Source organism: Carassius auratus, chromosome 46 (genome assembly GCF_003368295.1).
Source record: "Carassius auratus strain Wakin chromosome 46, ASM336829v1, whole genome shotgun sequence".
Taxonomy (NCBI): Eukaryota; Metazoa; Chordata; class Actinopteri; order Cypriniformes; family Cyprinidae; genus Carassius; species Carassius auratus.
The window spans coordinates 18829713-18844421 of record NC_039288.1 but is presented as its reverse complement, the minus strand read 5'-3'; the positions used below and the strand labels follow the sequence as shown (position 1 = coordinate 18844421).

The window sequence follows — 14709 nt, the reverse complement described above, 5'->3', positions numbered from 1 at the left end:
AATTACTGCAACTTACAAAACAAGTATATAATAATAATAATAATAATAATACTGCATTACAGTAATGAAATACATTGAGAACCATTAGAAATAATAAAAGATAAACATTCATATTCTTACAGTAATGAGAGTTTGCTGTTGCAAAAAAAAATTGTCAAAATGCAAAAAATCCAGAAGGTTTTGAAAGTAGGGTGAAATATGATCTAGGCCGTGTTTTCAGGACGTTAGACATTAATCTGCCGGATTCTTAAATGTTTATTCACTCCATACTTGAACACAGATGCTTTAAAACACATGGATTTCTTTCAAATGTCCAGAAGTCCGAAGCGTGTGCTTTTACACGCTTTACCTGCACTTCTGAGGAACTGAAGACTGAGACGGGGATATGAGTTTCTTTCAGATCAGGATCGACGCGTGTGAACGCATGCAGCGACACGACACCACACACATTCACAAGCTCAAGTCATCATGCACAGAGATGTAGTGTTAGACACACCAGAGCGACCCAGGACGCATTCATCTGATCAAAAACACTGAGAAAAATCTGAAATAGTTTTACTGTTTCAAAAAACTCTTTTCTGTGTGAATCTGTGTTAAAGTGTAATTTATTTCTGTGATGCTGCGCTGTATTTTCAGCATCATTCCTCCAGTCTTCAGGGTCACATGATCTTCAGAAATCATGAAAATATGATGTATTCTGAAGATCATGTGACCCTGAAGACTGCAGTAATGATGCTGAAAATAAACCCAGCATCACAGAAATAAATTACACTTAAATAGATATTAACTTAGAAAACAGATATTTTCAATCGTAATAATATTTCACAATTTTACAGTACTTTTAATCAAATTAGCTTCTTTCAGAAACATTACAAACTCATAATAACTCCAGACTTTCGACTGGCAGCGTATGAATGTTGCTCAGATAATTCTGTTCTTGTTGATGTACATCTGTTTAGATGATGAGCGTTTGCATCAGGGTTTCAGTGTGAGTTTCTGACCTAAGATCTCTATTCTATTTGAACATTTCAGATGCATTTGCTGACAGTAGTAATCATGGCTAAATCTGTACGAGGTTTGTTAAAGATCACGAGGCAGTAACACAGCTCTCCGAGGGGAAAACACATAGTCCACACATTTCAGTAACACATCCGATGGGTGCCGCTGCTTTAACACGCACACTTCTTCTCGTTTCCCGCCGCGGCGTCCAGTTTGCTGCTTCCATCAGTGTTGTGTGTGTCCACCGCGGGTTTGTCCACACACTGCTCCATCCTCTTCATCACCAGATCCAGCAGCGTCACCACGGCTTTATCCACCTCAGCGCCGGTCGCCGCACTCGTCTCGAAGTAGGGAATTCTGGGAAGAGGAGACAAACATCAGAAGATGATTCTGGAACACACATGGATTTATGAGAATCATTCAATCTAAGCAAAGATGGAAACTTGTGTTGTTGTAAAAAAAAAAAAAAAAAAAAAAAAAAAAGTCTATTCTGCTCACCAAGCCTGCATTTATCTGCTCAGAAATACAATAAAAACAGTAATATTGTGTAATATTTTTACTTTTTAAAATAACTGCTTTCTATATGATTATATTCTAAACTGTAATTTATTTCTGAGATACGCTGATGAATTTTCAGCATCATTACTCCAGTCTTCAGCGTCTCTGTGTTTCTAGAGCTCTTGAAGCTCCGCCTTCTTTTCCCGGAGCACCGGCTCATTTGCATTTAAAGGGGAAGACACAAAAATGACACATTTTGGCTCATACTCTAAAAGTGGCAATTTTAACAGGAGATAAAACTTCACAAACACACTTTTGATTACACAAGAGACTTAAAGGTGCATAATAGGTCCCCTTTAAACCTTATTAATAAGAAGATAATGCATTATAAAAATCGAAAAAACAACTAAGCCAGTAAAATATAGTTACATACAATTTAATTTAACATAATAATCAATTGATAATAATTTAAATTAATAATTGATACTGTGGACTTCTGATAAAACTAAAAAGGTATTAATTTAAGGTAAATTTAGATAAAAATGTGCGATTAATCAAGTTAACTCATGACGATTAATCGCGATTAAATTATTTACTTGATTGATAGCCTTTGCATATATATATGCAAGCTAATTTATTATAAATTAAAAAATAAAAATCAATGACTGAAAAGACTCACCCATATTTGTCCGCTAGTTCCTTCGCTTGTTTCTCCTGGACTTCTCTCTGGTCGTTCAGATCAGCTTTATTACCCACAAGAACAATATCTGGATTCTCACAATACGCGTTCGCCTGGAGCTGACCTACACACACACACACACACACACACACGGTTTCAGGTTTAAGAGTAAACGAAAGAGCATCAGAATCAACAGCAGATCTACAGACTGAATCTACTGCAGAAATCCGTGTGAGGAAGAAAAGGAGGAAGAGGAAGAGGAAGCATGCACTGCAACTAACTCATCCAGTTCCTGACGTTGAGGAAGCTCTGTTGACTGGTCAGATCGAACATGAGCAGGAAACCCATGGCATCCCTGAAGAAGGCCGTGGTCAAACTCCTGAATCTGCGGAGAACAGACCGAGACTTCAACTGAGTTCAGTGCATTTACATCTGATCCCCGAATCATGAGGTCAGAGTTCAGTCAGCAGACATCGATCTGCATGAGCAGATCAAAAATAACCCAAACCATAACAAAAAAAGGTAGAGGGAAACAGTGCAAGGATGTAAAAATGAAAAATAAAAATATTAAAATAAATAAATAAAAAAATATAAAAACATTTACAAATAAAACATTAATATTTAAAAATAAAAAAATATTTTAAAATAAAAAAGAATTAGATTAAGATAAATTACATTAAAATAAAATAATAACAATTAAAATATATAATAAATAAATGCATAGATATCACATCTAACAATTGAAAAATGTAACTTCATAGAAAATAATCGTTTTAAATAAATAATAAAACAAATTAAATAATAATATTAACATAAAAATAAGATAATAATTAAACAATAAAAATATATCAAATTAAATATTATTTAAAACAACACGTAACAGTACATTAGTCATGTAACTTAATAGAAACATTTAAAATAATAATAATAATAATAACATTAAATACCTTCAAATTAAATAAGTAAACAAAGAAAATATGAGATTAAATAATATATCTAACATTATAGTAATATAGTATTGCTAAATAGGGGAAACATTTTTATATAACTGAATAGCGACTAAATATGTTCTAAACAATACTTTAAATTGTGATGTAACATCTTAAAAGAGGATTAAGATTCAATTTGAGCTATTTAATTCCTCAATTGAGCTGAATAATGAAAATAACTCTACATCATCGACACTGTTATTGATCTGATCTGAATCCTAAAACAGCTAAAACTGAAACTGCATCACGATTGATGAAGTAAACAACATTAAACCCTGATGTTTTCCTGTGTGTTACTGTGAAGCTGATCTTTGAAACAGGTGCCTTGATGTGTTAGGAATAAGAGAATAAGAGAAGAAGAGACACCTCTCCTGTCCCGCCGTGTCCCAGAGCTGCAGGTGAACCTTAAACGTCTTTCCGGTCGTTCCATTGGAGCTGTTCGTCGTATAAACCTGCAGAACAACAGAGATCAGCACCAAACCTGCTCCAGACCAACTTCACACCGTGAGAAATCCACACAGAGTCTCTGTTTTGATGCTGATTAAAGTTGAGCGATGCCTCTACGATTCTATAATGTGATATTAATTGTTAAAGTATTTTAAGACAGACATTTTTCTGATGTGTGTAGATTTGCAGATCTGCTTGGTTTGGCACGGGTTAATAATCCTGTGCTTATAGAAGAATGAACAATTTGATTTAAATGAATTAATGAATAAATAAACAAATAAATAAATACAGTACTAAAGTAGGAAAATTGAAGATACTTGATAGAAACGAAACAATTTACATAATAAAGATACAGACAGAAAAAGGTCTTAAAACACATGAAAAAAATTTGGATTTTGTGTCTGGCAGTAAATTATGATATGCTTAAGGGGGAAAAATACATTAAAACAATAAAAAAAATATATATATATATATTTTTTTAAAATAATAATGTTAATTATTAGAAACTAAATATTTTAAATGATAATAATGATGATGATGATGATGATAATAATAAATAAATAATCTGAAAAACAGACCGAAAAAAGGTCATAAAACATTTAATAAATCAGTATTTTGTGTCTGGCACTAAATTATGATAAACTCATGGGCGGAAATACAAAAAAACAATTAAAAAATATATATTAAAATGAAATAAATTAATAAATATGGAAAAATATATAATGTTAATTATTAAAAACTAAATATTTTTATATTTTAATATTGTATAAATCACACAAAAAAGGTGACTTGACTTCAGGTGACTTTAAATGAAAATGATGATGATTATGATGATGATGATGATAATAATACATTATAAAATTTGAAAGACAGAAAAAGATCATGAAACACCTGAAAAATATCAGGATTTTGACACTAAATAATCATGTGATTACAGAGGAAATACAATTTTAATTAAAAATATCAAAATAAATAATTAATAAATAATACATATAGCAGTACAGTCATCGGCGGCGCCAGGGGGGGTCTTGGGGGTCTCAAGACCCTGTCAAAAAACGCCTTGACCCCCCATTTGACCCTCCTCCCATATATATATATCCGGGATAAAGATAAAAAAAATGTTTCTCTTCAAACTACGCAGAACAATAATAAATAATTATTATTTCGACATTTATTCGTACACTGAACCGAGAACCGTTTCTGTCAGACGCGTCCGATTCGAGAACCGAGGAACTGATGATACTGCGCATGCGTGATTCAGCGTGAAGCAGACCGACACACAGCGCGTCTGAACTGAACTGATTCTTTTGGTGATTGATTCTGAACTGATTCTGTGCTAGTGTTTTGAGCGCGGGTAAACAGAAGGCTTGAATGAAGGGCAATCATCGCCAATGAATTACATCGAGCGCTAAAGAACCGGTGAACCGTTTTTTTCCCAACTGGTTTATTGAATCGAACTGTCCGAAAGAACCGATTCGCTTGAGCAACTCCTTTGCCCCTTAAGTGCCCTTTTGTCAAAGCAAAATTTCCTCGAATTTTTTTTTGTAACAACATGCCCTTTTGTGAATGCCTGCCCACGCCCAATCATAATATTAGTACAATTTATGAATAATAATTTAACCGTTAATAAAATGACCCACATGATGACCTTTCACCTTACGACGGCGACCTCATTCGAGCGGGACGATTCGTCACATCGCACGCGCGATTTTTAATTGCTAAAGGATATTTTCAACACCGTGGCAGCTGGTAAGTGGTGTTTCATTCTCAGCGAAGTGATTTGGATGTTTATTTACTTATTATTATTTTACAAGAACGATGTGATGTGAGAACATGCAGATATGTGTGTGTAGCCTGTAGTGTAGAAGTAATGTTCATGGAGAAAAGTTTCACCGGCATCGAGGGGTCTGGTCTTTTTTTATGTTATTTGACTAAACTATTATTATATTACAGTACTTGTTTATTTTTTTAACACGTAGAGTGCCTTCAAAATAATTATCACAACATTGGTAAGGCTTATTCAGATTTTCATATTCTCTGATATATATATATATAATTATATTCGAAATGTGAGGCAAATATTTATTTTTTTCTACAATAGCAACAGTGTTTACAACAGCAAGACCACTTTAGCCTGTAAACTCAATAATATCTCTCTTGAAATAAATGTAAAAATGTCAATAAAAAATGCTGAATATACCTGACATCAAAGTGTAGTGTGAAGGATATTAATAACAAATGTCGCCTGTTATTTGTTTACATTGCGAAGGTGTTCAATTTTAGACAACAACACTAATAATAATATTAATCACTCAATTCCAGTGTATCAGTTTTGTATCAATATTTAAGGTGGACTTATTAATTAAGTGCAAGAGTAGTAGTGATGGTTAAAATAATAGATTAATGCTGAAATGGTAAATTGAGCCTTGTTCCTAGATGGACAGAGAGTGGAAAGTAATAGCTCAGATGAGGAGATGGAGATAGAGGAAGAAAAAGAGGGAGATGTAGAGGCACAACAGAGGCTGTAAAGAGCCCATGTTTATGGTTCATGAATATATGATATTATAATGTTTGGAGAATAACGGAGGATCGTTCATGAGCGTGTCAGCCGCTGATTCCTGACGTGATGTGACTCCGTGTCACTGATGATGTGGGCAGCTCTCGTGTGTGTTTCTGAGATCGGATGATTCATACTGAGAGCGTGTTTCAGAAATTCAGGCCTCTTTCTCATTATCCATCTTTTCCAGATCAGCGCAGTCTCGTTTTTAGTGGGTGGAAACACACTTTGCACGTCCTCACAGTCACGCACACACACACCTACACACACACACACACACACACACACACACACACACACACACACACACAGTGGAGAGCCGGTGGTCTTGTGTTACTTCGAGTCATGAACATTCATTTCATCCCAAACACTCTGTCAAAGTGAAATTGTTGCATTCTTAAAATGACAAACTGCAATTCATAACGCTACGCAGCAAGAGTTAAAACTGTTACAACTAAAACTATTATAAATCATTTGTTGATTGAAATAAAATATAAATATTTGATGAAACACTTAAGCTTAAACGAGAATGAAAATTTAAAATGATAAATGTTACCTAAAGTCCCCTAAATGAAATCAAATAAAACAGAAAGAAAGAAAGATTAGCAAACAAAAAATGCCAAATGCACAAAACAAAATTACTAAAATTTAAAGTAAAATTGCAATTTATAATGCAACAAAATCTAAAAAAAAAAATCTAAAATCTAAAAAATCTAAAATGCTGGCTTGGCAACTAACTGAAATAAAAAATAAAACACTAAAATAAACTAAAATTACAAAACAAATTAAAGCTAAAAATAAATAAAATTTTAATCGGTTCGGTACGCGGTACGCATTATGTACCGAACGGTTCGTTGGACTAATTAATTATATTTGCAAAATAAATAAAAAATTGTGAAATATAATGATATGCGTTCAACAAGGTAGCCCAATAACCCAAACGACGTAACAGGCAACGCCCCTGACACCCCCGAAGAAGAAAAAAAACACCAACTTATATGTTTATGTTAGGCTACTCAGTACGCAGTGAAGGCTCGTTTAAAAAATGGCCAATGCGTTTAAGAGACCAGAAATAGAAGATCCTCCAATAACCAACAGGTCTGGTGTTTGGGTGCACTTTACCAATCGATCGGGGCATCCAAACAAGCACGGAAATCAAAATGGACTAGTACTGTACTGTGTCGGAATTTCCTGAGCAGCACGATACAATTAACAGGCCTGCACGTTATTATATAGAAGAACTGTTATAAATAGAACGTATGCACGGGCAGTTTTGAAAACTCCACCTACTTTGCTCTTGGCATGGTGTAGCGCAAATCGCGTTGTATCTGAAGGGCAACGCTGAGCCCAGGGTCCAGCGCCGCGCATACCGCGTCCTGTGTGAAAGACCCTTTAGTCATTTTGCATCGAGCCTTCAGCGTGTACTGAGTGAGCGAGCGCCTATAGTGGAAAACGCAGGTTTTAAGAACATGCTTAATGTAATTGAGCCCCGTTACAATATTCCTTCATGAGCCCATTTCAGCCAGACCGTAATTCCTGCTTTGTTCCAAAAAACCCTATAGAGAACCAATTGAGTAAAAACACACTCAATATAAAGAGTTATAGAGTTCCATATAAAAAGTTACATCTTTGTATTTGTTCATAACTACTACAACAATATAACATTTTCATTTTTTTTTTTATAAGGAGCTGTTTTTTTTTTTACAGTATGCTGCTAAGAAAACACCATAGAAGATGGATAAAGAATAGCTCCATCATTGTTCAATGTAAAAAAAAAAAAAAAAAAAACATACTTTGTTAGTTTTAATAATTTTATTTTTTTTTTTTAATCAAGGAAATGTATCTGCCAATTTTTTATTTTTGCTGTATCTAAAACGTACCGAACCGAACCAAGACACCAGTGAATCGTATCGAACCGAACCGTGAATTTTGTGAACCGTTACACCCCTAATATATATATATATATATATATATATATATATATATATATATATATATATATATATATATATATATATATATATATATATTAGTTAAACTGTTGACATTTTTAAATCATGCATTATATATATATATATATATATATATATATATATATATATATATATATATATATACACACACACTATTAAGTTGCATTATGATCCTTCCTAAAACGAGTAAGATGATTTTATAAAGTCTGATATAAACTTAATACGTTATTTTACTTGACCTGATTCACCGAAATAAATCTATATTTAAACGTATTGTTCTAACATACGGTGTAGATATAGATTTATTTTTGTGAATCAATTCAAGTTACATATACGTATATATATATATATATATATATATATATATATATATATATATATATATATATATATGTATGTCAAAAATATCTCTTGAATGGTTGTAAAAGACAGCAAAGCTTGATCAGACACATCAGCATCTCTGTAAACAGTCCCGTCGACTCAGATCTGCTCGCCGTGTCTCAGAGATTTGCTCTTTTAATACTGGAGCATGTGAAGTCCATTGTGTGTGGCTCTTCACACTTTATGATCCACATCAATAAACTTTATCACCCTCACACACTCACACACACACACACACATACACATACAAACACACACACACAGACTTATGAGCCAATTACGTGAGGATGGAGGGGTGATCTCACGGGAAACATGAAAGCTCGTAACTCAAACAGAAACAGAAAAACGACAGCATGGACACTAACCACTCTCTTTTCCCTGAAATCGATGCCCACGGTGGTGATGAATTTGGGGTTGAACTTATTGTCGGTGTAGCGGTAGAGAAAGGTGGTCTTGCCCACTCCGGAGTCCCCGAGAGCCAGGAGTTTGATCAGATAGTCGTAATCTCCATCGGTCATAGTGCTGCTGGAGCTGAACCTGCACAACACACAGCATGAGGATATTACAGCAGCCACAATAAATCAAGACAACAAACCCGTGAACACATTCAATACACCTTAACCCCTTCAGGGCCACCGGCCCACAGGTGGGCCAAACGCTCTTTTTTTTTTGTTGTTTTCTCTAGCACTTATTTTAGTAATCATCATAAATTATATATCATTTGAAAGCTAATGAATGATTAGTAAAACCATTTTTTAAATTCTACCATGGAAAATGGTACTTTAAAATATCTTAGTGGTCTCCTCCCCTTAGTGGGTGGAGTCAAGTGTCATATTACAAAATGTATTACGGTCTTTTAGAATCAAAAGTACAAAATCCATATATTTGGAAGGGTCTGAGTCTCAAGATTCCATATTTGGTGGTTAATTTGATAGAAGTAATATTGACAGAAATTTAAACAGAAAAATGCTTTAAACAAAAATTCTACAGAGCTTGGATGGTACCCGGTGGCTGTTTGTGGTATAACACCCTAATTAAAATCTCACAGGAGCATATATATATTTTTTTATATCAACTTCAAATTTGGAACATAACTTACTTAGACATAAGGATTTAATTTTCTATCAATTTTGGATTCAACAATATTTTGTAAAATATTTAAAATAAACAAAAATGGTACAGTGGAATTTCTTTACAGTAAACTTAAACTTCTATAACTTTTTGATGCTTTAATATTTTTTAGTGAATACACAGTAATCTGCAGATTGTCTTCTTAAAAAGGAGTCAAACCTTAGGTCTGGATTCCAAAGTTTTCATGAATTCATATTAATAATAGTGCACTTTCACATCTATTTGAAAAACATGATTTTTAAAAAAAAAAAAATATTTAAAACAAAACAGCTAATTTATTTTAAGTTAAACGTATTGAACATTAATAAAAACCATAATTGTGTCTTAGTAATACTAAAATAAAACTGGAATTCAAACAATTAATACAAAAATAGAAGACAGAAAAACATAAATAAGATACAATCACTGAAACTGGTAAATTAACTTAAATATTTCATAATAACTTTTGAGAAAAAGAATTACAATTGTTACACAGATACACGCACACATATTTATGTATCTATGCGTGTGTATACACTGATATTTTATACTATTAATACAAATAGTTAGATATTCATTTTGCAAAACAACTAAGTATAGCTATCTCTCTCTCTCTCTCTCTCATATATATATATATACATACATACATGCATACAGATATATATACATACATATAAGTAAATTTATTTGACTGAAATTACAAAAGAAAACTGTATTTTCCTGTGTGTGTTTGTGTGTTATACAACTCTGCTCGCTATTAAAAAGCCCATATTACTCAACCAATACCACACATCAAGGCCAAAGAAACCAGAAAGAGACAGATTGAACAATATCTCAGTGTGATGGAAGGTCTCTCTCTCAGAAGGTCTCAGGGTCCAGCGGGCCCCAGGGCCATTTCTACTGTGCTCAAATAATCTCATTTATATGTGTGGGCTAGAGACGCTGCAGTAAACACATCACAGCCCGCAGCAAACGCTCTGCGCTCACACATTCACTAGAGTTCATCAGAGATAGATGAATAGAGCTTCATTCATCTGTGAGCGCCTCGTCCTGCACATGACCCAGTGATCAGCAGATCTCTGGCGCTCGGTCTCTTACACACACATCATCAAATCTTTCACACATCACCGTCTCCTAAAATAAAACATGACACTTGTTCAATCCTGGTTCAATGGATTAAATATATTGGATTGAGCCAGGTTCAAAATTCTTATTTGATTTTGTTTACAAATCAGATTTAAAGGTTTTTATAGAAGGGATTTTGGATTTCTTTTTTTTATCAATCCATAAATCAGTTTTTTTTCTTCCATTTTTATTTTTATTTTTTATAATGCTTTAAGGAACAAAATGTCATATAAATCAGAGCAAATAATATATGATCAAACCCCTCAGTAAAAACCTTCAGGATGTAGAGAGGAATAAATCTCTAAGTTTTGGTGTATGTTCGTGCTGATGAAGTGGAGGGACAAACTCACAACCTTTTAAATATATGCATTTTCACTGTGTTTTTTAAGAATAAAGTGTTATATAAAACGGTGTGAATGATATATGAACAAACCCCTCAGTAAAAACCTTAAGGATATAGAGAGGAATAAATATCTAAGTTTTGATGTATGTTCGTGCTGCTGAAGTGGAGGAAAAAAACTCACAACCTTTAAATATATGCATTTTGACTAACACATTGTATAAATCAGTGTGAATGATATATGAACAAATCCCTCAGTAAAAACATTCAGAATATAGAGAGGAATAAATCTCTAAGTTTTATTGTATGTATGTGATGCTGAAGTGGAGGAAAAAAATTCACAATCTTTAAATATATGCATTTTTACAGTGTTTTTTTTTTAAGAACAAAATGTTATATAAATCGCTGTGAATGATATATGAACAAACCCCTCAGTAAAAACCTTCAGAATATAGAGAGGAATAAATCTCTAAGTTTTAGTGTATGTATGTGATGCTGAAGTGGAGGAAAAAACTCAAAACCTTTAAATATATGCATTTTTACTGTGTTTTTTAAGAATAAAGTGTTATAGAAATCGGTGTGAATGATATATGAACAAACCCCTCAGTAAAAACCTTCAGGATTTAGAGAGGAATAAATCTCTAAGTTTTGGTGTATGTAAGTGAGGCTGAAATGGAGGGAATAATAAAGCAAATAGATAAACTGCAATAAAATAAACACTTAAATGTATATTTTGGATGTTTTCTTTCCAAGTTATGGAAAGCAAAACAACCCAGAATTTCAAAATTGACCAGTGCACCAAAAAAAACGATGGTTTTGACTCTAATGTCTTGCCTTGACACAACATGTTTTCTTTTTGTTTTTGGCAAAAATATGACTCAAACGTGCTCTTGACAAATTTCATGAGATTCAATATTTATCTAAGACAGCACAGTTTAAAAAAAATAACACAAAAATAGTTATGTTGAGACTACTAAATTAATATTAGAATAAATAATCACAAAAACATAGGCATATCAATCAAATAAATACCATTTAAAAGACACTCTTATACAAAGTGATACCAGGAACACACTACATATGAAAACAAACCTACCAATCAGAAGACTAACTCAAACCCACAGGCTATTAAAGTGTCCTGTGTGTTTATGTTGAAAAGTGTTAATTGACAAAATAGAGAACGTCATACGTCTGTTGTTCACGCAATTAGAGCGGAAGACAGAATTTGATATTGATTTCAATGAAAGGTCATGAACATTTGCCAGAATGGGTGATCATACCACAGGTAGAGTATTTAAACCCAAAACATCAACGCAACCAATTTACAAGTGTGCAGTCACACTGAAAACCATTAGTATCAGTACCTTACAATTTCTTACAAATCTACAAATACAAGCTCAATTATTTGTGCATTCAGTTACAAAAATAAAATTTAGATTATTTGGGAAACATATTGATCTAAGAGAAGTCTATATATATGTGTGTGTGTGTGTGTGTGTGTGTGTGTGTGTTCATTATGTTGCACGCAGACTTTGTTGTGAAATGCTGTTTGTCGCATTCAATTATGAAATGCATTTTGGTGCATGAAATAACGAAATGCTTTTCAGTGCATCCAATTGCATATTGTATTTTGTTGCAGGCAATTACAAAATGCGTTTTGGTGCATTAAATTACAAAATGCGTTTAGTTGCATGCAATTCTGAAACGCGTTTTGGTGCAAGCAATTATGAAATATGTTTTGCATGCAAATATGAAAAACCTTTTCTTGCATGCAATTGTGTATTGCGAAGTGCATTTTGTTGCATGCAAATGCAAAATTCATTTATTGGTATTCAATTGTGCAATGCATTGTTACATGCAATTGCGAAACGCATTTTGTCGCATGCAAATTGATAAATTAATTTAGTTGCATGCTTTGTGTAATGCATTTATTTTCATGCACCGTTAATTAGATAAGAATTGACCTGTGCAGACAACTTGGCATTTTTCAGTTGATATTCCAAAAGAAAAATAATTTCCCCAGAGGTGAAGACATCTGACTTAAGATTATAACGAGCAGCAAACAGAAGCAAAAACCAATGTACCATCTGTGGTCAAAAAATCTGTTTTTCTGTTGTTAATAATTGGATTGCACGGTAATCGAATAAGGTTGCACTGACCCAAGAAGACTGAACAATGACAAATTGACTAAAGCTTGAAAAAATAGTCAATCTAACGTGGTTTATGTCTGACCTCAGGCACACTGTGCTCTTCAGACTCTTTCATTCCAAACACAATGTGCATGAGTTCAATAGATTAAACACATGCTCAATGGGATCAGCCTGAAGTGAATTCAGCAAGGCTTTGGCTCTGTCCTGTGTATTATAGAAACACACATGCAGTCATATAAAACACACACACACACCCCGTCAGCAGGGTCTCTGCGCGACATCTGTATCTGTGCTGGCAGTGAAGCTGTGGAAAGGTTATCTGAGCTGTGAAACGCCCTCAGAAGTCGATGTGTTACACAGGGACAAAATGGGGTCAGAGCCCCCCTGAGTCGGTCTGAGCCGGGTCTAGAACAACCTCCCATGAGCCCTGCGGCTGACAAACCCTGAAAATCACACACTAGATTTCTACATTCACTGAAAAAGATGTTCACCTGAGCAAAAGACAAAACATGATGCTGGGCTCCGGTTGCCATGGTGTGCTATGTGGTTGCTAAGGAGTTCTTTTAGCAGTGTTATTTTAAGATCATAAATATACTATTATAGTATTTATTAATATTAGTGTTTTCAATTTTCAATTGGTTTAGTAAAATCTAGTAATTTGCTTGCATAGTTGCATTGTTTTTTAGTCTTCTTTTTAGTTTCATTTCTATTAATTTTTAAGTTTACATTTTTGTAATTGTATTACTTCAACTTAACTAAAATTAGAAATGCTGCCTTGGAAACTAACTGAGTGTACCATTATAGTATTTACTAATATTAGTATTTAGGGGTGTAACGGTACGTGTATTCGTATCGGACCGTTTCGGTACATGGCTTTCAGTACGGTGCACCGAATGACTGAATGCAATATTTTGTTTGCGCAACATAGGTACATTTTCGTGTTTACAAACGAACATCTTAAGTGGCGGAAGTTATATATATATATATATATATATATATATATATTATTTTTTTTTTTTTTTTTTTTTTTTTAAATATGAGCAGAAGCTGGGATTGGTAATGCTGCACTGTAATCATAGTTATTTATTTATATTTTTGATTATATTTTATTATGTGATATTGGTTTGAGACTGAGAGTATATTATTTAGTGGAGAACTTTGCAGCAGTATTTTATTTCCTATTCTTTTTTTATTTTATATATATTTTATTAAAAAGTATTTTTTTTAAAAAGTGTAAACAAATTGTAAAAAAAAAAAGTTTATACTGTAACGAAAATGAACCGAACCGTGACTTTAAAACCGAAGTACGTACCGAACCGTGATTTTTGCGTACCGTTACACCCCTATTAGTATTTTCTAATTTTAGTTAATGTTTTAGTAGTTTTGTACTGTGTTTTTGTCCTTTTTCTTTATTTTAAGTATATTTATTTAGTTTTTATTTTTTTGATTTCAGTTTTAGTA

At 33.2% G+C, this 14709-nt stretch overlaps 1 protein-coding gene across 2 annotated transcripts in view; it reads right to left on the bottom strand.

Moving 5' to 3' along the window:
- Positions 1–781: 781 nt before the first annotated feature.
- Positions 782–14709, bottom strand: part of LOC113064481 (ras-related protein Rab-27B-like) — a 28088-nt gene continuing 14160 nt past the window's right edge. For both annotated transcript variants that reach the window (XM_026235355.1, XM_026235354.1), the window contains 5 exons: positions 8889–9060; positions 3532–3617; positions 2458–2561; positions 2177–2300; positions 782–1356 (listed from right to left, as the gene is read on the bottom strand). In XM_026235355.1, coding sequence (XP_026091140.1) covers positions 1170–1356; positions 2177–2300; positions 2458–2561; positions 3532–3617; positions 8889–9041 — 654 coding nt within the window. In that variant the 5' untranslated portion in view covers positions 9042–9060 and the 3' untranslated portion in view covers positions 782–1169. The remainder of the gene's footprint in view (positions 1357–2176; positions 2301–2457; positions 2562–3531; positions 3618–8888; positions 9061–14709) is intronic.